General features: G+C 37.9%; 1 protein-coding gene across 4 annotated transcripts in view; it reads left to right on the top strand.

Moving 5' to 3' along the window:
• The window catches only part of LOC123504010 (WD and tetratricopeptide repeats protein 1-like), a 436,213-nt gene that overhangs the window by 195,552 nt on the left and 216,975 nt on the right, over positions 1-23,686 (top strand). For all 4 annotated transcript variants that reach the window (XM_045254212.1, XM_045254209.1, XM_045254210.1 and 1 more), the window contains exon 4: positions 1,018-1,129. In XM_045254212.1, coding sequence (XP_045110147.1) covers positions 1,018-1,129 — 112 coding nt within the window. The remainder of the gene's footprint in view (positions 1-1,017; positions 1,130-23,686) is intronic.

The following is a 23,686-nucleotide window of genomic DNA, read 5'->3' as shown; positions in this document are numbered from 1 at the left end:
ACGGGACAACACGAGCATAGCTCTTTTCCGTATGTTACAATTAGGTAAATACATCTGGTGGTACTCCTCCTACTAATGCTATAACAAGGAACCTCAGGTGGAAGGGCTGCGCGGTGCTCCAAACCAGACATGGCTGCCGACCTGCACCAAAACAAGCCGAAAGCCTGTAAAAGCCCAGAAATTGTAGCAATTTGGCAAATTGGCAGGCCCATCCCATACCAATGCCTTATGGCAGGCCCAACCCATACCATAGATCCACCCTGAGTATAAAGCAATGTATCTGGGGGAGAATTGCCAAATCCGGTGAATCACACGCTGAACATAGTGAAGAAACATCCGAACAGCACGAGAACGTTCCAGCAACTGACAGCTGGTGAGCGGCAGCGATATCTCATGTGAAATGCTCCACGTGGCAGAGGGTGATTTGACGAGGTAAAATCATGCACTCTTAACTGGCAAGATCCACTTTTAGTGGGACGTTTTTGCTCCTTGAGTTGGTAATAGATAAAATGGCTTCTTGCAACCTGCATTAAAGGAAAAATAACTGTTCATAACTCTTCAGAAGTTATCCCTGGGGGGAAGGACAAGTGTCTCAACAGTGTGGGATTACTCAAGTAACTGGAGGTGTGGAGATCATTCAGTGTATCTCATAGGAAGTACACTTCTGCAGAATAGTAATTTGCTGAAGTAAAATTGTGCTGTGTGTTGTAGGTAACCCCTTGCCTGGTGCATATTTTTTATCCACAGTCTTACCTTCAAGATTTAAACCTTACTTTTCAGAATTATTTTTGTACTGATATGTAATATGGTATGCCCCAACATTTCCCTATATAAAAAGGAGTGAAGTAATAGATAGGTATGGTTTAATGAAATGTTCATGAATTTTTTAAATTCTTTTTAAACAAATTTGTAACCTGTTCTTAGTTATGGTCATCTGTTTTTGCAAAACCATCATTTGCTGTTAGATGATTTTTTATTGTGGGTTTATAAATAGATAATATTTCATTTTATTTTCAGTTTGCTGCTGTCGGGTTCAGATGACTACAATATCATATTATGGGATGTCTACAAGCAAAAGCGTCTCAAAATATTAACAACTGGACATAGAGGCAACATTTTTTCTGTTAAAGTAGGTATTATTCTTTATTTTCAGTATTCCATTTAATGTATTACAGTAATAATTTGGTAATGGTTTTGATGATGTTTTCTTGTATACAGTAAGGTCTCGGTTTACGTCAGAGTTACGTTCTTGAAACATGACGTAAGTTGATTTTGTACATAACTCGAGTTTCCATACATTTCAAAGCATATTATCGAGTTTTCAACCAATCATTGTTTATGGTCATTCAGGTAAGTAAAAGGTTATATTGTTATATTGTTATATTATTTACAACTATGTAGGAATATGAAACACAAGCTTGTTTTTGTTGTTGATTAGGGCCGTGAACGCGAAGGACTGCAGGTTGCTGAAAGGGGTGGACGCCTGAGGCCGCTAGGAGGGTGGGCAGGTCGAATGTTGTGACGCCCAGGGCAGACAGCTGGGAGCGTAGTGCAGTGCGGTGGGAGTAGAAGCGTGGGCAGCGGAGCAGGAAATGCAATAGGAAAGGGCAATAGGGATCAGCAGACAGGCGCAGACGGTGCAAGTGAGCTGCGAGTGTCGTGTGGCCCAGGCGAAGGCTCCGGAGTTGTTATTTTTGTGATGGTGGGTGCGCGACCCCTCAAGGTCGTCAACCTCCCCGTTGTCATGGTAACGGGTTTTCTTAGCATCACTGCTGTCACTAAGGAGTTTTCTCTTTGGTGCCATTGAGCAAGATACTAAGAACTTGAGTCAGTAAACGCAGAAGTAGGATAACACTTGCCAGGGACGATGGTGTGGTGGAACTGAGGCAGGGTGTTATTGTATTCAGGCGTGAGGTGGGCGGTGTGGCGGGTAACCACTAGTGACGCCTGGCGGCCAACAATAACAATAAATCCCGCGCTTTACGACTTATAAATTTTCAAATTTTTTATCTTAAATTGCCTTATAGTGGACTGACGTAACTACGAGTTTGACGTAACTCGAGACCGACGCAACCCGGGACCTTACTGTATAAGGAATGAAGGGAAGTCGATAGGGATGTATGAATGGTAAGAAGATGTATGAATAACAGGGAGTGATACTGAGCACTGATTGTAAAGCTTTGGACCCTTTTATTTCTAAATTCCACAACTTGGGAGAAGGAGAGACTACAGTGATGCCTTGAGATATGAGTTTAATTCGATCTGTAACGGAGCTCGTATCTCAAAATTGCTTGTATCTCAAAAAATTTTCCCATTGAAATGCCATTAATCTATTCCAGTCTCCCCAAAAAGAGCACCTAAATTTTTTTTACATGTTGTTAGGCAAGAAAAAGATGTCTATAAATGACAAATATTGTCTAAAAGCATAATGAAATATAACAAAAGATAATACTGTTGATCCTTGCTGACTCAGAATAATAGGGGGAAAGGTTGGTTGGATAAATGTGAATGTCCAACTTATACAAATTCCCCCTCCCTCCACTTGCAAAAAAATAAATAAATAAATAAAAAGAAAAATAAATAAATAAATAAGAAAAATAAAATAACAGGCAGGCAATTCAACTCAGACTTTAGGAGGGCAGTGCAGGATTTACATATGTGATTTTAGGGGGATTAAAAATTTTGGGATTACTATTGTCTCCCTCTGAAACCTTCAGACCCTAAATTACTAGATGGTATAGTTAATTTTTTTGATAATTAAATACCTTTCCCACTAGGAAGCCATTTTTAAATGTCTCGTGCAGTTGCATCATAGCCTGACTCACACCATATGGCCAGGCTTCAAGAGGGGAGATGTATCATTTAGCTCTCTACTTTTCAGAAATAATTCCCTTAGAAGTATAAATTGACGAAAGTTAGAATCGGAAACTTCAAGAAGAGAAGACAACAAGAAACAAATGTAACATTGCCAGACAGCTGTGGCTGACGGCTGGACCTTTGAACCCTCACCTCCCCTCCGTCATGAATGTGATCTCCTCCTCTGAGACCCTTGCCTTACCCCATGCCTCCAGGAAGTCACCATTGTATACACAATCATGTGTGAAAATTTTATGTCAATCAGATGAATACAAATAGCAAAACAAGGATTAAATTATGAAAGATCTTTTTGGGGCGAATATCTCGAAAAGTGTTTTTTAACACTTCAAAAAATGTTCACAAAATTAGTATAAATTCTGATCAACTTTTGTTTGGTATCATTTAGAACTACAATTAAAATACATTTTTTTGTTGGAGTTAAATTTCTTGATAATGTCAATAGAAAACGAGATACAGGAAAGTGAAAAAAAAAATTGAAAAAAAAAAAACAGGCTGTCAGTTCAACTTGGACTTTCTTTCCTGTGTTGGTCAGACTCAGACTTTTTTTGAAATCTGAGTTATCAGAGTCTGAGTTATTGAGGTTCAACAGTATAGACAGATAAACTGGTTTTATAAAACATTTTATCTGGGAGGGATGCATTCCATGGGATGTTACCCCACCACATCTTGCCCCCACCTTCTCATTTCACTTGGGACTGTCGATCGGCTAGAGTGTACAAATATAGCCACTCAAAGGAGACCGGCTAGTCTAATAATCACAGAAGAGCTCACTAACGACCCTGTAAACGTTATTCATGGAATAAATGAAGTTATAAGTAGGCAAGAGAGAGAGAATAGAGACTGCACTGCAGTCCCCTCCTTGGTGATAAGCATATGGTAAACGAGCATGGGGAGGTAGGTGGAGATGGGAGAAGTTTGTTATGCCTTTTCAGTTACATACACTTGTATACTTTATCAATGCATAACAAAACATAAAATAAAAGCAAAAGTTTATTTAGTGTTTTTATATAAGAGTCATGTTTTCAGCTAATGGAAGTGTATGGCGGAGGAGGGTAGGAAGGAGGAAGGGATGCAGGCACCACATACATGTAAATATTAAACATAAATTAGAACTACACTTTCTTTAAAGGTTATAAAAGGTAAATCAGTTGTGTGAAAAGGATGAAAGAACAATTACAATGCACAATATTCACTGGAAATACATAGATACTAGCTTAGCTGAAGCTTGACTGATGTGCCAATTAGTGGCAGCACCCTGAACCACTACTCATATCTCAAAATTTTGCTTGTATCTCAAAACAAAAAATGGAGTAAATTATTGCTTACATCTCAAAAAAAAAACTTGTATTTCAAGTAGCTCATATCTCAAGATATTACTGTACAGGAATTCCAAGTGTACAATACTGACAAGACTGGGCTATTGTGTCCTGCTCTGCCCAGAAATACCCAAACCTTTCTAGGAAATTTCTAGTTCTTCTGGGCACAAAGTGATGAAGGAGCAGCTTTCCTTTCTGGCAGGTGGAAATGCAGATGGTTCACGTTGTCTCAGACCTGTGATTGTCGGCAAAAGCAAGAAGCCTCACACCATCAAGGACATAATGATCAAGGGCATAATGACCAGGCTTTCATTGGAGTAATATAGGCCTTCTTTAACCTAGTTCAGCTAGGACATTGTTGAAGAAAGGTTTCACCACCTCTTTGTCTTGGCTGTAAGGAATCACCAAGCTAAATATGGAATGAGACCTTATGAAGTGAAGACACTCCTAATTCTTGATAATGCCTCAGCTCATCCGTCAGCATGCAGACTGTGTTGTAATGATGGTTGCTTAAGATGTTGTTCCTCCCCCTCCAACACTACCTTCATGATCTGGCCCATGGATCAAGGCATCATTTAGAGTGCCAAAAGGCACTACAGGAACATGTGCCTCAGACAGTCTCTTGTGGTTGAGGATGGGATGGATGAGCCAGGCAGGCTGCAGACTGCAGGGCCAAGAAAACAAAAGAAAATTTCAAGGCTTATCCAGTGAAGATTGCAATACTGTTGAACCTCAATAACTCGGATTTCGCAATAAGTCAGACTCTCACCGCCCCAGAGACTAAAGTCTGAGTTGAACTGCCTGCCAAGTTTATTTATTTATTTTATTTTTTTTTTTCTCTCAAAATTTTTTTTTTCTTTTCAAATTTTTTTTTCTATTGGCATCATCAAAAATTTAATTCCAACTAAAAACTGCATTTTGTTGTATTTTGAAATGATACCAAACAAAAATTAATCAGAGTTTATACCAATTTTGTGAAAACTTTTGAAGTGTAAAAATAAAACACTGAAATATTCACTCCTAAAGATTTTTCTTAATTTCGTCCTTGTTTTGTCATTTGTATTCACCTGATTGACAGGAAATTTTCACACATGATTGTGTATACAATAGTGACCTCCTGGAGCATGATAAGGTGATAATGCATCATACCCCGATTCTCTAGATAATATTATTCACTCTTACATTACGGTTCAGAAGGAGTCATCAGCAGCGTCATGGCAATCTGTTGTTTTTACTACTGAACTGGACACTCTCTGAGTTGTTATTGGTGTGTTGAAGTGAAATAATGCTAGTGAAGTATTTATTACTTGTCTGGTCCAGCTTTATGCCTCTGTCTTAACAAAATCTTATGTAATAGTGTTATTGTGAGAATTGTGTGATGTATAGTTGTGATGATGAAGGTAGTGAGAAAAAACATTGTTTGAAAAGGTAATACGAGTAGCAGTCTTATGATGTTGAGAGATGGTGGAGAAGGGTGGCAGTAAGACATGGAGTGAAGCGAGTGTCTTGGAGAGGGAGATAACACGCGTGCCAGACGTGAGAGGGGAGGCGAGGATTCAAGGTCCAGCTGTCTCCCAATGATACATTTGTTTGCTTCTTTCTTTTTGTCTTCTCTTCTTAATGTTTCTGATTTTAAGCCATGTCAATTTATGCCTGTAAGGATGTTATTTGTGATGCCTGGCCACATACTGTGTAGGGCAGTGGTATTCATTGCGCGGCTCGCGATGACTCAATTTACGGCTCTCGAAAAATAAATTAATAAATATATACACACACACACACTCGTATATACAGGCAACCCCTGCTTAACGAAGGTTCACACAACGAAATTTCGCAACAACGAAGGTTTCATTTTACTACTATCTGCTCGTTTAACGAACACCAAACTCGCTTTAACAAAGTTTTATCCAGCAAGTCGTTGTTATTTTTTCATTGCTATTTTTGGCCTTTATTGCTCTCTATGAGAAACTCTTCAAACAGCTTTGTCCACTTATAAAGAACAGAGCAGCTCATCTTGGCCAGTTGCTACTTGGAAGTTCTGCCTTGGAGCAGAAAAAAGTAAACAAACAACTGAACCACTTCACTTCTAGGCCAGAAAAAAAATTATATATATATATATATATATATATATATATATATATATATATATATATATATATATATATATATATATATATATATATATATATATATATATATATATATATATATATATATATATATATATATATATATATATATATATATATATATATATATATATATATATATATATATATATATATATATATATATATATATATATATATATATATATATATATATATATATATATATATATATATATATATATATATATATATATATATATATATATATATATATATATATATATATATATATATATATATATATATATATATATATATATATATATATATATATATATATATATATATATATATATATATATATATATATATATATATATATATATATATATATATATATATATATATATATATATATATATATATATATATATATATATATATATATATATATATATATATATATATATATATATATATATATATATATATATATATATATATATATATATATACACAGGCAACACCCACTTAACGAAGGAGTTACGTTCCTAAAAAAACTTCATTAAGCGAAATTTTGTTAAGCGAATCGATTACAGGTTGAACCTCCCAAATCCGACAACCACCGGACCTTAGACTTGCCAGACCATGGAAAACTCCAAACTATAGGTGGTCCCCAAAACACCCTCTATATACTTACCCTGCATTATACAAGTGTAGCTGTAACATTGTTTTGATATATGATAGTTGTACATGAAAATATACATGCAGAAGTATATAGAAAAACACGTTGAAAGAATATGGATTTATTTTTACAGCTAGACAAGCAGATAAACTGTAAAGAAAGAAATCTAGAATACATCATGACCAGTAAATGCTACTGAATTACATAACAATGAAATAGTTACAGAACTGTACCTGTACCTGTGCAACAATGATGTTCACCTGGAAGTAAAAAATATAAAATAAGACAAGGAAAAACAAAACAAAACAAAACAAAAATGAAAAGAGTGCACAATATATGCAGTAAAACTACAGATTTAAGAAAATGATGAAATTCAAAACAGAAATTAAAAGTAAAGAAAGTAACTACAGTAAATAGAAAATGAAACAATAAAAATATATGTATGGTACACTTACGTGAAGTATTACGGCTTGGAAACCCAGCACAGGTACATTCAGATACTGTAACTCCAAGTTACATTACACTGGAGTTATATCCATGCTCTTGACTGGAGAAACATCCAGGGTGCCAGAAGTTTGGGGGTGCAGGGTCATCTTGAGAGGCATAAGCGGAGACGTCCATGGCGGCGGTCATAGAGGCTGCAGGGTACTCAGCTGTGGCTTGTTTTGAGGCTGAAGTAGCTCTCTTCAACCAGTTGTCCACTGTTATTTGTTTCATTAATTTAGGTTTTTCTTTGATGAGACGATCTTTCCAAAGATAGAGTGTCATTATTTCTTGTTCTGTAAATATGTTGTGTTGCTCGAATCCTTCCATCAAGTTGGTGGTCATCTGGATGCATTTATCAATCAATACTCGTTCTTGAATTTTCGCCTCATCCTCGTCACTTAAAGAGTACAGAGCAGTTTCATCAGCATTGTAAACCTGCTCTGGGGTTAGTTTCTCTTGTGCAATAAACTGAGCAAACTCGTCCATAAACTTAGTGGCTGTGTCCTTATTTGCACTAGATTTCTCACCACATATGTGATGTAGAGTAATTCCATGTCTCGTTTTGAATTTTTGTAACCATCCCGGAGAATATTCACAATCATGTTGTAAATTAAGTTCAGCATGGAAAATTTTTGCCTGCGCCATTATCATCTCGCCGGACACAGGGACGTTACCAGTGCGCTGAAGCTTAAACCACTATATGAGAGCACTGTCTAAATCACTGCTTTTACCCTCCTTAAGTGTTCTATGAACCTCCATGTTCTTCTTGCTCTCACACTCACTGTAAAACTTGAAAAGTTGATTCTTCAGTTTTTTTTATATCATAGATAGTTGATGAGCCAATGTTGTACTGTTGGCATAGGTTCCGCACTGAAACACCTTTATCTAGCTTCCTCAATAGGTCCACTTTCTGTTGCACTGATATTGTCATATGTTTGCAGTTTTCTTTGGTTCACACACAACACTATCACTTCCTGGTCGCTTGGAAGCCATGTTTCGGGGCAAATATTACAGAAAAAAAATGTTTATATCCGGGGGGAGGGGGTGCTTGCAATGAGCAGCAGCGTGGTACTGATCCAAATTTGACCCAGAATGCCCGGGCTCCAAAACACAGCACAGCACCGCCGCATCCTAGCGGCGGTCCGGCAAATTACTTCGACCAATTCAAAAATTCCAGCAAACAAAAATTTTGCCAGATTACAGGTGTTGCCGGATGAAAGAATACCGGATTAAGAAGATTCAACCTGTATAACAAGTTTATGAAATTTGTACCAAAGTATAAACCGAGAGAGGAAGGAAGAAAGGATTGGTTTAATGCAACTTGTGTTAAGGCTAAGGAAAAGAGAGATGTGGCTTGGAAAAGATGGAAAAAGAGCAGGAATATACTAAATAAGGAGAATTATAGAGTGGCGAGAAATGAGTATGTGAGGGTAAGGAGGGAGGAAGAAAGAAAATTTGAAAAAGATATTGTAGACAAGAGTAAGGAACATCCAAAATTGTTTTACAGGTTCATAAATGGTAAACTTAAAAGAGAGAGTCCATTGAAAGATTAAAAGGAGAGCAAGGGATAGTAGATGACCCTAAGAATATAGCGGAATTGCTAAATAATAGGTTTCAGCAAGTATTTACTAAAGAAACAATGTTTGTAAAGCCTCAGAATGTACAAGGAAATGTGCACATGGATGACATTAAGATACCTAAAAGGAGTTATATAAAATGTTGGAGGAACTTAAAGATGATAAAGCGATGGGACCAGATGAAGTTTCAGGAAAATTATTGAAGGAGTGTAGAGAAGAATTGATTGATCCATTATATGATATTATAAGGTGTTCATTAGAAACAGGGAAGTACCAGTAGAGTGGAAAAGAGCTGAAGTGGTGCCCATTTATAAGGGAGGCAGTAAGGAAGAGCCTCTTAACTATAGACCTGTGTCTCTAACAAGTGTGGTCGGTAAGATTTGTGAGAGGGTGATAAAGAAATATTGGATACGGTTCCTGGAGGATCATAAGTTATTATCGGATCATCAATTTGGCTTTAGGAAAGGGAGGTCATGTGTAACAAATCTACTGAGCTTTTATTCAAGAGTGGTTGACAAAATACAAGAGAGAGAGGGATGGATGGACTGTGTATATTTGGATTTAAAGAAAGCTTTTGACAAGGTACCTCACATGAGACTGCTATGGAAATTAGAGATTTATGGAGGACTGAAAGGAAAAGTGTTAAAGTGGATGGAAAACTACTTGAGATGGAGGGAGATGAGAACGGTAATAAGGGATGCAAAGTCGGACTGGTTGGTGGTGGAGAGTGGAGTCCCACAAGGCTCAGTGCTGGCACCAATACTTTTCCTTGTATATATTAATGACATGCCAGAGGGAGTAAACAGTTATATTAATTTGTTTATGGATGATGCGAAGTTGTGTAGGTGTGTGAAGAGTGAAGAAGATTGTGAAATTTTACAGGCAGATCTGGATAAGATTTGGGAGTGGAGCAAGAGGTGGCAAATGGAATTTAATCTGAGCAAAAGTCATGTGATGGAGATGGGGAAGAGTGGAAGACGGCCAAGAGGGTCATATAAGATGGGTGAAGAAGTAGTGTTGAAAAAGGTGGAAAAGGAAAAGGATTTGGGAGTGATAATACAAGACCATGGGCAGTTTGAGGCTCATATTGATAAGATGTTTGGAGAAACGTATAATTTGATAAAAATATTGGATTAGCCTTCCATTATATGGATAAAGATATGATGAAGAAATTAATTAGTACGGTAATTAGACCAAGATTGGAATATGCTGGAGTGGTTTGGTCCCCTTATAAAAAGAAGCATATAAGGAAGTTGGAGAGATTGCAGAGAATGGCAACAAAAATGGTTCCGGAATTGGCAGAAATGACCTATGAGGAGAGATTAAAAGAAATGAATTTGCTTACCTTGGAACAAAGAAGAGAAAGAGGAGATTTAATACAGGTTTATAAACTGTTGAACGGACTGGATGAAGTGGATAATGAGCAAATGATGTTGAGAGAGGAAAACTTAAATAGAACTACAAGATCGCATAGTAAAAAGATAGCCAAGGGAATATGTTTGAAGGATGTGAAGAAATATAGTTTCCCACAAAGATGTGTGGAGGTGTGGAATGGTTTGAGTGAGGAGGTGGTGTCAGCGAGGAGTGTGCATAGTTTTAAAGGAAAGTTGGATGTGTGTAGATATGGAGACGGGGCCACACGAGTATGATACCCAGGCCCTGTAAAATTACAACTAGGTGAATACACACACACACACAAATTTGAAAGACCACAGGGTAATAGAGAGACTGTCTATATGAAAGAGATTAAAGTAACCAAGCTTGAAATAAAAAAGTTGATGACGGAATTGGATGAGGAAAAGGCAATGGGACCGGATGAAGTCTCAGGCAGAATACTGAAAGAATGTAGGGAAGAACTAGCAAGTCCAATATACAACATCATAAAATGCTCAATAGAAAATGGAACAGTGCCAGTGGAGTGGAAAAGAGCTGAGGTGGTTCCCATATATAAGAGCGAAGGAAGGAAGAACCTTTAAATTACAGGCCGGTATCACTAACTAGTGCAATATGCAAGATGTGTGAAAAAGTAATAAAGAAGCAATGGATCGAGTTTCTTGAAGACAACAAAATATTATCAAATAGCCAATTTGGTTTTAGAAAAGGTCGGTCATGTGTGACAAATTTATTGAGTTTCTACTCTAGAATAGTTGATAAAGTACAAGAGAGAGAGGGATGGGTTGACTGTATTTATTTAGATCTAAAAAAAGCTTTTGATAAAGTGCCACATGAAAGATTACTATGGAAGTTAGAGGAGAAGGGTAGCTTAAAAGGAAGCACATTGAGATGGATGAAGAATTACTTAAGGGGGAGAGAAATAAGGACGATAGTTAAAGATATGAAGTCCAAGTGGAGAACAGTAGACAGCGGAGTGCCACAGGGGTCAGTATTGGCACCAATACTTTTTCTCGTATATATAAATGACATGCCAGAGGGAGTGAACAGCTACATAAATCTGTTTGCGGACGATGCGAAACTGTGCAGAGTCATTAAACAAAAGAGGATTGTGAAATACTACAGGAAGACTTAAACAAGATCTGGAAATGGAGCAAAAAATGGGAGATGGAATTCAATGTGGACAAAAGCCATGTCATGGAAATGGGAAAAGTGAAAGACGACCAGTGGGAATCTATAAGATGGGAGATGGAGTAGAACTAGAAAAAGTAAAAAAGGAAAAGGACTTGGGAGTGACAATGGAAGAAAATAATCAACCGGTTAGCCATATTGATAGAATTTTCAGAGAGACGTATAATTTGCTAAGGAATATTGGAGTAGCATTTCACTATATGGACAAGGAAATGAAGAAATTGATAAGTACTAAAATAGGACCTAGATTGGAATATGCAGGAGTTGTGTGGACTCCCATAAAAAGAAACACATAAGAAAATTAGAGAGACTACAAAAATGGCTACAAGAATGGTTCCAGAATTTAAAGGGATGGCATATGAGGAGAGACTAAAGGCAATGGATCTACCAACCTTGGAGCAGAGAAGAGAGAGAGGGGATCTGATACAAGTTTATAAATTGATTAACGGAATGGATGAAGTGGATAATGAGAAACTGATCCTGAGAGAAGAATATGACTTTAGAAGCACAAGATCGCATAGTAAGAAACTAAGGAAGAGACAATGTCTGAGAGATGTTAAAAAATTTAGTTTCCCGCAAAGATGTGTTGAGACTTGGAACAGTTTGAGTGAGGAAGTGGTATCAGCAAAGAGTGTACATAGTTTTAAAGAAAAATTGGATAAGTGTAGATATGGAGACGGGACCACACGAGCATAAAGCCCAGGCCCTGTAAAACTACAACTAGGTAAATACAAATAGGTAAATAAATACACAAATACAAAAACAACAAATTTTCTAATTCTCTCTCTCTCTCTCTCTCTCTCTCTCTCTCTCTCTCTCTCTCTCTCTCTCTCTCTCTCTCTCTCTCTCTCTCTCTCTCTCTCTCTCTCTCTCGAAGAGAGAAACGTCCACTTTCCCCTTCAAAGGCGATATAGTGACTAAACAATAGCAGCATAATATACAAAGACGACAAGTATGACAAGCTTGCACGAGTTTCCCAAGGTGGGGGCACTAAATATATCATACAGGCGGGCTTTTTTAACATCCGGCACGAAGAGGTTAATGAGACATTTTCACCCATTATAACTTTAGGCGGTCTCTACTGGCTTTTAGCATGCCTCTCAGTAATTTGTGTTTAATAAGCTTGTCTAGTCTAGATACTTCTCCTGACATTGTTTGTTTTTCTAATAAAGCCAATTTACATTTTAGTTTTGCCATGAACCGTACTGGATCGTCACACAAGTACTTTAACTTGAGTTCTGCAGTCAAATGTTTCTTAGATTCTGTTCATAACATACATTCTTTACTCCAGATGATCTGAATAAAAAAGGCAAAGGTGCATCAACATGCATCTGAACTCTATATGTTGTCTCTCCGCGGCACCTGGTGAACAACTTTCAATCTGAGAAAGAAACACAGTGAGTTGTCCCGTGCCTTCTACTCCTCTTTATTGGCTTAATTCCATGACTGGAATATCGTGAGGTCTCAAAAATGTTTTAACAGGTCTCAACAACCAGTTTGTCTTCTTTGCAGTTCATTTCAAAGATTAAATCATGAGCATAACATCTTAAAACACCAACCTCTCGTTGTAATGACTCCATTTTCCCCTCTTTGGTATTAACTACTTCTGGATTTTGCAGTTTCACTGCTCTCCTAGCACAGTGAAACTGTGATTCCTCTTATTGCTCCTTCCTGGGAAATCCATAAATCGTTTGGTGATAATCCATTTCAGAAGTTACAACCAAAATTTATCATCAAGAACTAAATTGGAATAAATAAAATCTTAAAAAGTAGATAAGTAATCAAAAGAACTTATATCCACACTTTTTTTATTTAAAAATTTTGAATTTTGAGGGTCGTGCAACTGATGGAAAGGTTGTGCAGCGACCTGAGGGTCATGACTCACTTGACCTGGGATCAAGTGCCTGCACAGGAGACACTGAGCAGCCTCTCCACCATGCCCAAAAGTGTACCCGAAAGAGAAAAAAAAATTTCCTCTGTTTTCTGAGAGTAGCCCCAGTGTGTCTCAGGTTGGAAGAGGTGGGCCCTGCAAGCGGCACCTCTCAGTTTGTCTTTCACCCTCTTTCGGCCCTCATGGTCAAAATACAGTGGCACCTGGATATACAAGCTGCCTGAGATGTGAGATTTCTGAGATACAAGTTACGATTTGATCATTTTTTTATTTCAAGATTAAAGCAAAATTTTGTGGTACAAGTCACGCTTGGGGATGTTGCCACTACAGTCGGCGGCTCAGCGCATCAGTCCAGCCTCAGCTGAGCTAGTATCTATGTCTTTTCTGTGGATCTCATGCACTGTGATTGTTCCTTCATCACTTCCACACTATTTACTGACCTTTTCTTTTTTTTTACTAAAGGAAGTGCAGTTTCAATTTATGTTTAATGTTTATGTGTGAATGGTGCCTGCATCCTTTCCTCCCTCCCACTTCTTCCTCCACCATTTACCACCATTAGCCAAAAAAAGATAATTGGAACATTAAATGAATTTTTCTTGTTATTTCATGTATTAATAAAGTATGCATGTGTACGTAACTGAAAAGGCAAAACAAATTTCTCCTATATCCACCTACCTCCTCCACTGTTCTTAGCATGGAGGGGGGAGGACAACTCTCTCTCTCTCTCTCTCTCTCTCTCTCTCTCTCTCTCTCTCTCTCTCTCTCTCTCCCTTCTACTTTAAGGGGAGCGTCCGGTTTAGATCAGTGTCATCATATCTCCAGTAAATATGTCTGAAACACTCAGATTTTTATGTTGCAAAGTCTTGGGAACATGTACATCAATATTAGGCATTCATCCCCATTCTAGTCCCCAACCCCGCCATGCAATTGTAATTGCAACTCAAACTTCCGAGTGTTATTCTGGTGTTATTATTTGCTCCATAACCTGGCAAAGATGCATTATAATATGAAAGCTTTCCACACCATTAGATTTTTTATATCATCTTTCGTTTTTGTTTTATGAATTTTTTTCAAAAAAATTTTTTTTTTACTTTTTTTTTACCAAAAAAATATTAATACAAAATTCTAGGTCACATATATAAAAAGAAATAGTGATGTGAATTGAAAGAAGAAGCATTCTTCTCTTTTTAAGTTTTGTTTCATTGAAATCAAGCTAAAATTGGCTTTAACCTCTTCAATACGGTGACATCATGAAGCCCCAGTAGCATATACGGTGACACTTACGTAGACGTCATATTTCTTTTCTGAGCTTTCTTCAGTTCAGTTGTCCCATATAGTGTGTTGGATACCAACTACACACGCCATATGCTGTCCTTGAAATCCTAGTGCTCCTCCCACCATCCTTGTCTCCACCAATCACTAAAGATAAGCTAAAGTCTAAAATTACCCAATGGCATAGACTGTTCCCATCTCTCTCTCTCTCTCTCTCTCTCTCTCTCTCTCTCTCTCTCTCTCTCTCTCTCTCTCTCTCTCTCTCTCTCTCTCTCTCTCTCTCTCTCTCTCTCTCTCTCTCTCTCCTTCCTCTGAACATAGAAACAGTCTATGCCATGGTGTTATTCATATCATAATTACTGCAATGATAAGACCAAGGCTTGAATATGCAACAATACAGTGGGTGAACTTAAAAAGAAACACATAAGGAAACTAGAGAAAGTACAGAGGGCTGCAACAAAAATGGTGCCTGACTTAAGAGATTTGACTTATGAAGACAGACTGAACAGAATGCAACTTCCGACCCTGGAAAATAGAAGAGAAAGGAGACCTGATAGCAATATACAGAGTGATGATTGGCATGGAAAAAATGGATAGGGAAGATCTGTGTATGTGGAATGAAAGAATGTCGAGAGGGCATGGGAAAAACTAAAATGGCCACTTATAGGAGAGATGTGAAAATATAGCTTCCTCATAGAAGGGTGGAAGCATGGAATAGTTTAGATGTGGAAGTGGTCAACGAAGGAATATTCATAATTTTAAGAAAAAGCTGGACATTAGTAGATATGGAGACGGGACAGTACAGCATAGTATGTTACAATTAAGTAAATACAATTAGGTAAATACACACACACACACAAAAACAACAAATTCTAATCTAACTCTCTCTCTCTCTCTCTCTCTCTCTCTCTCTCTCTCTCTCTCTCTCTCTCTCTCTCTCTCTCTCTCTCTCTCTCTCTCTCTCTCGCCATGAAAGTAAGTTACATGTGCCTTGTAACACACACACACACACACACACACACACACACACACACACACACACACACACACACACACACACATGCAGGAGGAGGAAAAGACCTAGTACAAGAAATAGAGGACTTATAGAATTGGAAAGTTCACAAGAGAAGGTATGAGGCCAATAAGAATCAAACTTGTCACAAAAGGATGTAGATGAATTGGTGGAGAAGTCACACAGGAAACAACAAGGAAGATTTGGTTGAGAAGAGATCTCGGTGAAAAGGAAAGAGAAATGTTAAAAGAGAGGACAGAAGAGAGAGAAGAGAAGAGTTTTCTGGAGAATCTTGGATATGAGACTGAGGAAGTGGTTCATAACCCAGAAAAGTACAGCAAGAAAGGACTAAAGAAACTTACATATGAGCGAATGTAATGTATTCCAACATAAATGGAGTGATATCGGGATTTTAGAACTCAACGATTACTTGAGGGACAAGAACCCAGATATTGTGGGTCTTACTGAAACAAAACTGAGAGAGGAGAAGACCTGATGATGGTTGGAGAAGGAAATATAATGTTTGGAAAAGAAATAGAGTAGGTAAGATGGGAGGAGGAGTGATGTTGCTGGTTAAAAAGATATAAAGGTGGATCAAGTGAAAGAAGGTATGGGAAAGGCAGAAGTGCTAAAGATCAGAGCAGAAACTAATGAAGGAAAAAGAGGCACTACATAGTGGTGTACGTACCACCTAAGACAAATGCATGGTCAGTACAGGAATATGAAGAAATGATAAGTGATACAGGAACATGTCTGGAAGAAATGTTGGGTGGCTGTGAACGAACTATAATGATGGGAGATTTTAATTGTAAAGAGGTGTGTTGGGAGGACTGGTCAATGGAAGGATCAGAGACAACATGGGGAAATACACTATTGACACTGGCAATGGAAAATGTGTTAACTCAGTGGGTCAAAGAAGATACTAGGTTTGGAGGAGAGGGAGCATCGTCAAGACTGGACTTGGTCTTTAGTACAGAGCCAATGGTCATTGAGGAGATGAGGGTGGAGTGCCCTTTAGCAAAGAGTGATCATGCAGTTTTGGAGTTCAAGGTGATAGATGAAGAGAAATCTAGAAGAAATGAAGAATATAAAGTGGGAAGATGGAATTATGCCAAGACAGATTTTGGAAACCTAAAGAAATTCTTTCAAGAGACAAATTGGATGAAATTCAAGAGTGCTAAGGGAGCAAATGAAAAGTGGAAGGAATTTATAAAATATACAAAGAAGGTGAGAAAAATTTGTACCAATAAGACAACATAGAGAAGTTGGAAAGCAGGACTGGTTTAACGATAGATGTGAAAAGGCTAGAACAAGAAAAGAGGATGCATGGAAGAGGTGGAGAAGGAAAAGACGGATTAAGCAGTGGAAAGTTACAAAAGAGCAAGAAATGAATATGTGTTGATTAGAAGAGAAGAAAGAAAGAAACAAGAAAAGGATATAATTGATAAATGTAAAGACCAACCAAGGCTTTTTTACAGACATGTGAACAACAACATCAAAAATAGAGAAAGTATTGAAAGTTTAGAAGTAAATGGAGTATGCAGTGAAGATCCCAGGAAATGGCAGAGGCTATGAATGGATGCTTTCGGAAGGTATTCACAAAGGAGACTGCTTTTGACAAACCACTGGTAATGGAACAGAAAGGGATTATGAAGGAGTTTCAAGTAACTGTGGAGGAGATCAAGAACATGATGGGGAGTTTAGAAGTGAGAAAAGCTGTGGGACCTGATGGGGTATCAGGATGGATTTTAAGAGAATGCAGGGAGCAACTGGCAGAAAAAGTTTGTGAAGTAATTGATGCCTCATTAAGGGAAGGTGTAGTGCCCCAAGACTGGAAAAGAGCTAACATTGTCCCAATCTATAAATCAGGTAACAAGAGAGACCCATTGAACTATAGACCAGTGTCACTTACAAGTGTGGTAGCTAAGATGTGTGAGAGGGTGGTGAAGAATAGATGGACAGACTTCTTGGAGAAAATGACATACTTTGTGAGTGTCAATTTGGTTTTAGAAAAGGGCGTTCATGCACGACAAACCTGATATGTTACTATTCGAGGGTGATAGATGTAATACAGGAAAGAGATGGTTGGGCTGATGGAATATATCTGGATTTAAAAAAGGCCTTTGATAAGGTACCACACCAGAGACTGATCTGGAAACTTGAAATGGTAGGAGGAGTGCATGGCAGTTTACTAAAATGGATGGAAGACTTTTGGTAGGAAGAGAAATGAGAACAATAATTAAGGACAGACCATCAGAATGGGGATTGGTGGAGAGTGGAGTTCCACAGGGATCAGTGTTGGCACCAGTAATGTTCAGTCTACATAAATGACATGGTGGATGGGGTGTCCAGTTATGTGAGCCTATTTGCAGACGATGCAAAATTGTTAAGAAAAGTGAGATGTGACAAAGATTGCGAACTACTCCAGGAAGACTTGGACAGAATATGGAAATGGAGCTGTACATGGCAAATGGAGTTCAACACGACAAAATGCAAGAAAATAGAGTTTGGCAAGAGTGAAAGAAGAATCAGGAGTATGTACAAGATAGGAAATGAAGACATAAAACCAGTCATGAAGAAAAGACCTTGGGGTGACAATTACCAATGACCTATCGCCAGAGAGACATATAAACAAAATAATTGGAGAAGTATTGAACTTATTGAGGAACATAAGAGTGGCGTTCAGATATTTAGATGAAGAAATGATGAAGAAAATAATTACTGCAATGATAAGACCGAGGCTTGAATATGCAACAATACAGTGGGCTCGAACTTAAAGAAACACATAAGGAAACTAGAGAAAGTACAGAGGGCTGCAACAAAATGGTGCCTGACTTAAGAGATTTGACTTATGAAGACAGACTGAAAAGAATGCAACTTCCAACCCTGGAAAACAGAAGAGAAAGGGAGACCTGATAGCAATATACAGAGTGATGATTGGCATGGAAAAATGGATAGGGAAGATCTGTGTATGTGGAATGAAAGAATGTCGAGAGGGCATGGGAAAAACTAAAATGGCCACTTATAGGAGAGATGTGAAAAATATAGCTTCCTCATAGAAGGGTGGAAGCATGGAATAGTTTAGACGTGGAAGTGGTCAACGCAAGGAATATTCATGATTTTAAGAAAAGCTGGACATTAATAGATATGGAGACGGGACAACACGAGCATAGCTCTTTTCCGTATGTTACAATTAGGTAAATACAATTAGGTAAATACACACACACACACACACACACACACACACACACACAGCAATCATCTCTAATTCTACAGTTACCAATCAGCTGGTTTGTTTACATCACACAACACGGCCGTGAACAAACATGAACACACAAGAATAATGGAGAAGAGCTTATGTGAAGAAAATTCTGGAGTTAGAAGGTAAAATTGAAAACTGTTTGAAAAGTATGAGGGCCTGGAAACGAGTTATGACAATGTAAAGAGAGACTGTGCCGATATGAAGAAGGAAAATGAAGCACTGAAAGAGGAAGTTAAGCTAATTAAAGTGAATTGCGAAAAATGTGGAGAATCTCTAGGAAAAGTGATGGAGAAGCAGGCTGAATGGAAAAAGTCAGGAAGTGGAAAGAAAGGAGGTAAATTACAAAGTTGCAAGTCTGGAAAAGGAAATCAAAGAGTCAGGGAGAAAACTTTGGGCCTTGCTGAAATTATAGATCAACAGATCATAGAAGAGAAGATAGCTGAGAAAGTGGTGAAGGTTATTAAGTCAAATGAGACATTGGTGAGGGAAACTGTAGACAAAAAGAGATGTGTGGTGATATTTGGTGTGGAGGAGGATAAGACACCGAGTAAAATGGAGAGAGAGAAAACATAAAAAGGTGATAAATAATATCATTAATGTGGTGCAGGAGGAGGAAAAGACCTAGTACAAGAAATAGAGGACTTCCATAGAATTGGAAAGTTCACAAGAGAAGGTATGAGGCCAATAAGAATCAAACTTAAGTCACAAAAGGATGTAGATGAATTGGTGGAGAAGTCATGGAGGCTAGCCCAGCAGGAAACAACAAGGAAGATTTGGTTGAGAAGAGATCTCGGTGAAAAGGAAAGAGAAATGTTAAATGAGTTGAGAAAGGAGGCTTTGAAAAAATGAAGAGAGGACAGAAGAGGAGAAGAAAGAGTTTTTCTGGAGAATCTTGGATATGAGACTGAGGAAGTGGTTCATAACCCAGAAAAGTACAGCAAGAAAGGACTAAAGAAACTTACATATGAGCGAATGTAATGTATTCCAACATAAATGGAGTGATATCGGGATTTTAGAACTCAACGATTACTTGAGGGACAAGAACCCAGATATTGTGGGTCTTACTGAAACAAAACTGAGAGAGGAGAAGACCTGATGATGGTTGGAGAAGGAAATATAATGTTTGGAAAAGAAATAGAGTAGGTAAGATGGGAGGAGGAGTGATGTTGCTGGTTAAAAAGATATAAAGGTGGATCAAGTGAAAGAAGGTATGGGAAAGGCAGAAGTGCTAAAGATCAGAGCAGAAACTAATGAAGGAAAAAGAGGCACTACATAGTGGTGTACGTACCACCTAAGACAAATGCATGGTCAGTACAGGAATATGAAGAAATGATAAGTGATACAGGAACATGTCTGGAAGAAATGTTGGGTGGCTGTGAACGAACTATAATGATGGGAGATTTTAATTGTAAAGAGGTGTGTTGGGAGGACTGGTCAATGGAAGGATCAGAGACAACATGGGAAATACACTATTGACACTGGCAATGGAAAATGTGTTAACTCAGTGGGTCAAAGAAGATACTAGGTTTGGAGGAGAGGAGCATCGTCAAGACTGGACTTGGTCTTTAGTACAGAGCCAATGGTCATTGAGGAGATGAGGGTGGAGTGCCCTTTAGCAAAGAGTGATCATGCAGTTTTGGAGTTCAAGGTGATAGACGAAGAGAAATCTAGAAGAAATGAAGAATATAAAGTGGGAAGATGGAATTATGCCAAGACAGATTTTGGAAACCTAAAGAAATTCTTTCAAGAGACAAATTGGATGAAATTCAAGAGTGCTAAGGAGCAAATGAAAAGTGGAAGGAATTTATAAAATATACAAAGAAGGTGAGAAAAATTTGTACCAATAAGACAACATAGAGAAGTTGGAAAGCAGGACTGGTTTAACGATAGATGTGAAAAGGCTAGAACAAGAAAAGAGGATGCATGGAAGAGGTGGAGAAGGAAAAGACGGATTAAGCAGTGGGAAAGTTACAAAAGAGCAAGAAATGAATATGTGTTGATTAGAAGAGAAGAAAGAAAGAAACAAGAAAAGGATATAATTGATAAATGTAAAGACCAACCAAGGCTTTTTACAGACATGTGAACAACAACATCAAAAATAGAGAAAGTATTGAAAGTTTAGAAGTAAATGGAGTATGCAGTGAAGATCCCAGGAAATGGCAGAGGCTATGAATGGATGCTTTCGGAAGGTATTCACAAAGGAGACTGCTTTTGACAAACCACTGGTAATGGAACAGAAAGGGATTATGAAGGAGTTTCAAGTAACTGTGGAGGAGATCAAGAACATGATGGGGAGTTTAGAAGTGAGAAAAGCTGTGGGACCTGATGGGGTATCAGGATGGATTTTAAGAGAATGCAGGAGCAACTGGCAGAAAAAGTTTGTGAAGTAATTGATGCCTCATTAAGGGAAGGTGTAGTGCCCCAAGACTGGAAAAGAGCTAACATTGTCCCAATCTATAAATCAGGTAACAAGAGAGACCCATTGAACTATAGACCAGTGTCACTTACAAGTGTGGTAGCTAAGATGTGTGAGAGGGTGGTGAAGAATAGATGGACAGACTTCTTGGAGAAAATGACATACTTTGTGAGTGTCAATTTGGTTTTAGAAAAGGGCGTTCATGCACGACAAACCTGATATGTTACTATTCGAGGGTGATAGATGTAATACAGGAAAGAGATGGTTGGGCTGATGGAATATATCTGGATTTAAAAAAGGCCTTTGATAAGGTACCACACCAGAGACTGATCTGGAAACTTGAAATGGTAGGAGGAGTGCATGGCAGTTTACTAAAATGGATGGAAGACTTTTGGTAGGAAGAGAAATGAGAACAATAATTAAGGACAGACCATCAGAATGGGGATTGGTGGAGAGTGGAGTTCCACAGGGATCAGTGTTGGCACCAGTAATGTTCGCAGTCTACATAAATGACATGGTGGATGGGGTGTCCAGTTATGTGAGCCTATTTGCAGACGATGCAAAATTGTTAAGAAAAGTGAGATGTGACAAAGATTGCGAACTACTCCAGGAAGACTTGGACAGAATATGGAAATGGAGCTGTACATGGCAAATGGAGTTCAACACGACAAAATGCAAGAAAATAGAGTTTGGCAAGAGTGAAAGAAGAATCAGGAGTATGTACAAGATAGGAAATGAAGACATAAAACCAGTCATGAAGAAAAGACCTTGGGGTGACAATTACCAATGACCTATCGCCAGAGAGACATATAAACAAAATAATTGGAGAAGTATTGAACTTATTGAGGAACATAAGAGTGGCGTCAGATATCTAGATGAAGAAATGATGAAGAAAATAATTACTGCAATGATAAGACCGAGGCTTGAATATGCAACAATACAGTGGGCTCGAACTTAAAGAAACACATAAGGAAACTAGAGAAAGTACAGAGGGCTGCAACGAAAATGGTGCCTGACTTAAGAGATTTGACTTATGAAGACAGACTGAAAAGAATGCAACTTCCAACCCTGGAAAACAGAAGAGAAAGGGGAGACCTGATAGCAATATACAGAGTGATGATTGGCATGGAAAAATGGATAGGGAAGATCTGTGTATGTGGAATGAAAGAATGTCGAGAGGGCATGGGAAAAACTAAAATGGCCACTTATAGGAGAGATGTGAAAAATATAGCTTCCTCATAGAAGGGTGGAAGCATGGAATAGTTTAGACGTGGAAGTGGTCAACGCAAGGAATATTCATGATTTTAAGAAAAAGCTGGACATTAATAGATATGGAGACGGGACAACACGAGCATAGCTCTTTTCCCGTATGTTACAATTAGGTAAATACAATTAGGTAAATACACACACTAAAATCACAAGCAGCAGCAGAAGAAGTACTATATAGAAAAACGAAACTCAGAGAAACAGAAGGTTGCAAAGATATATATATATAAAGAAAAATAGAAACGAGGAGGAAAGGAAGAGACACAATGAACTGGTGGCAGAAGCATTTTTTTGGAGAATTATAGGAGACAGGATAAGGAAATGGTATATAAAAGAGAAAGAAGAGAAAAGAATGGAGCAAGTTTAACTAAAAATGATAAGAACAAGAGATTAAAAATGATGTATACAAACATAGATGGGATTTTATCTAGTAAATTAGAATTAAGAGATTACATAAAGAAAGAAGAACCAGATATTGTATGCCTGATGGAAACAAAGTTAAATGAGGCAATAAAAATAGACATAGATAAAAGGTATAATATATGGAGGTGAGACAGAGTGGGTAAAGGAGGAGGAGTAGTCATGATGATGTTAAGGAAGGAGATAGTGGTAAATCAAGCGGAGTTTGGGAAGGAAAATCAGAAATACTGTATGTTAAGATGCATATTAACAAAAGGAGTTAACAATCATTGGAACATATGTGCCACCAAAACAAACTCATGGACTAACCAAGAATATAGAGACATGATAGATGACACAATAAGGAGTCTTACAAGAATCATTAAGGAAAGGAGAAAAGTGATATTGGTAGGAGATTTCAACTGTAAGGAGGTAGACTGGGAAAATTATGAAAGTGGTATGGGGAAGATGCCTGGGAGATAGATTCCTGAACCTAATGATAGATAATTTGATGGTCCAAAGAGTAAAGGAAA

This window comes from Portunus trituberculatus, chromosome 15, assembly GCF_017591435.1.
Source record: "Portunus trituberculatus isolate SZX2019 chromosome 15, ASM1759143v1, whole genome shotgun sequence".
NCBI classification, from domain to species: domain Eukaryota; kingdom Metazoa; phylum Arthropoda; class Malacostraca; order Decapoda; family Portunidae; genus Portunus; species Portunus trituberculatus.
This window is presented reverse-complemented; position numbering and strand designations above follow the sequence as displayed.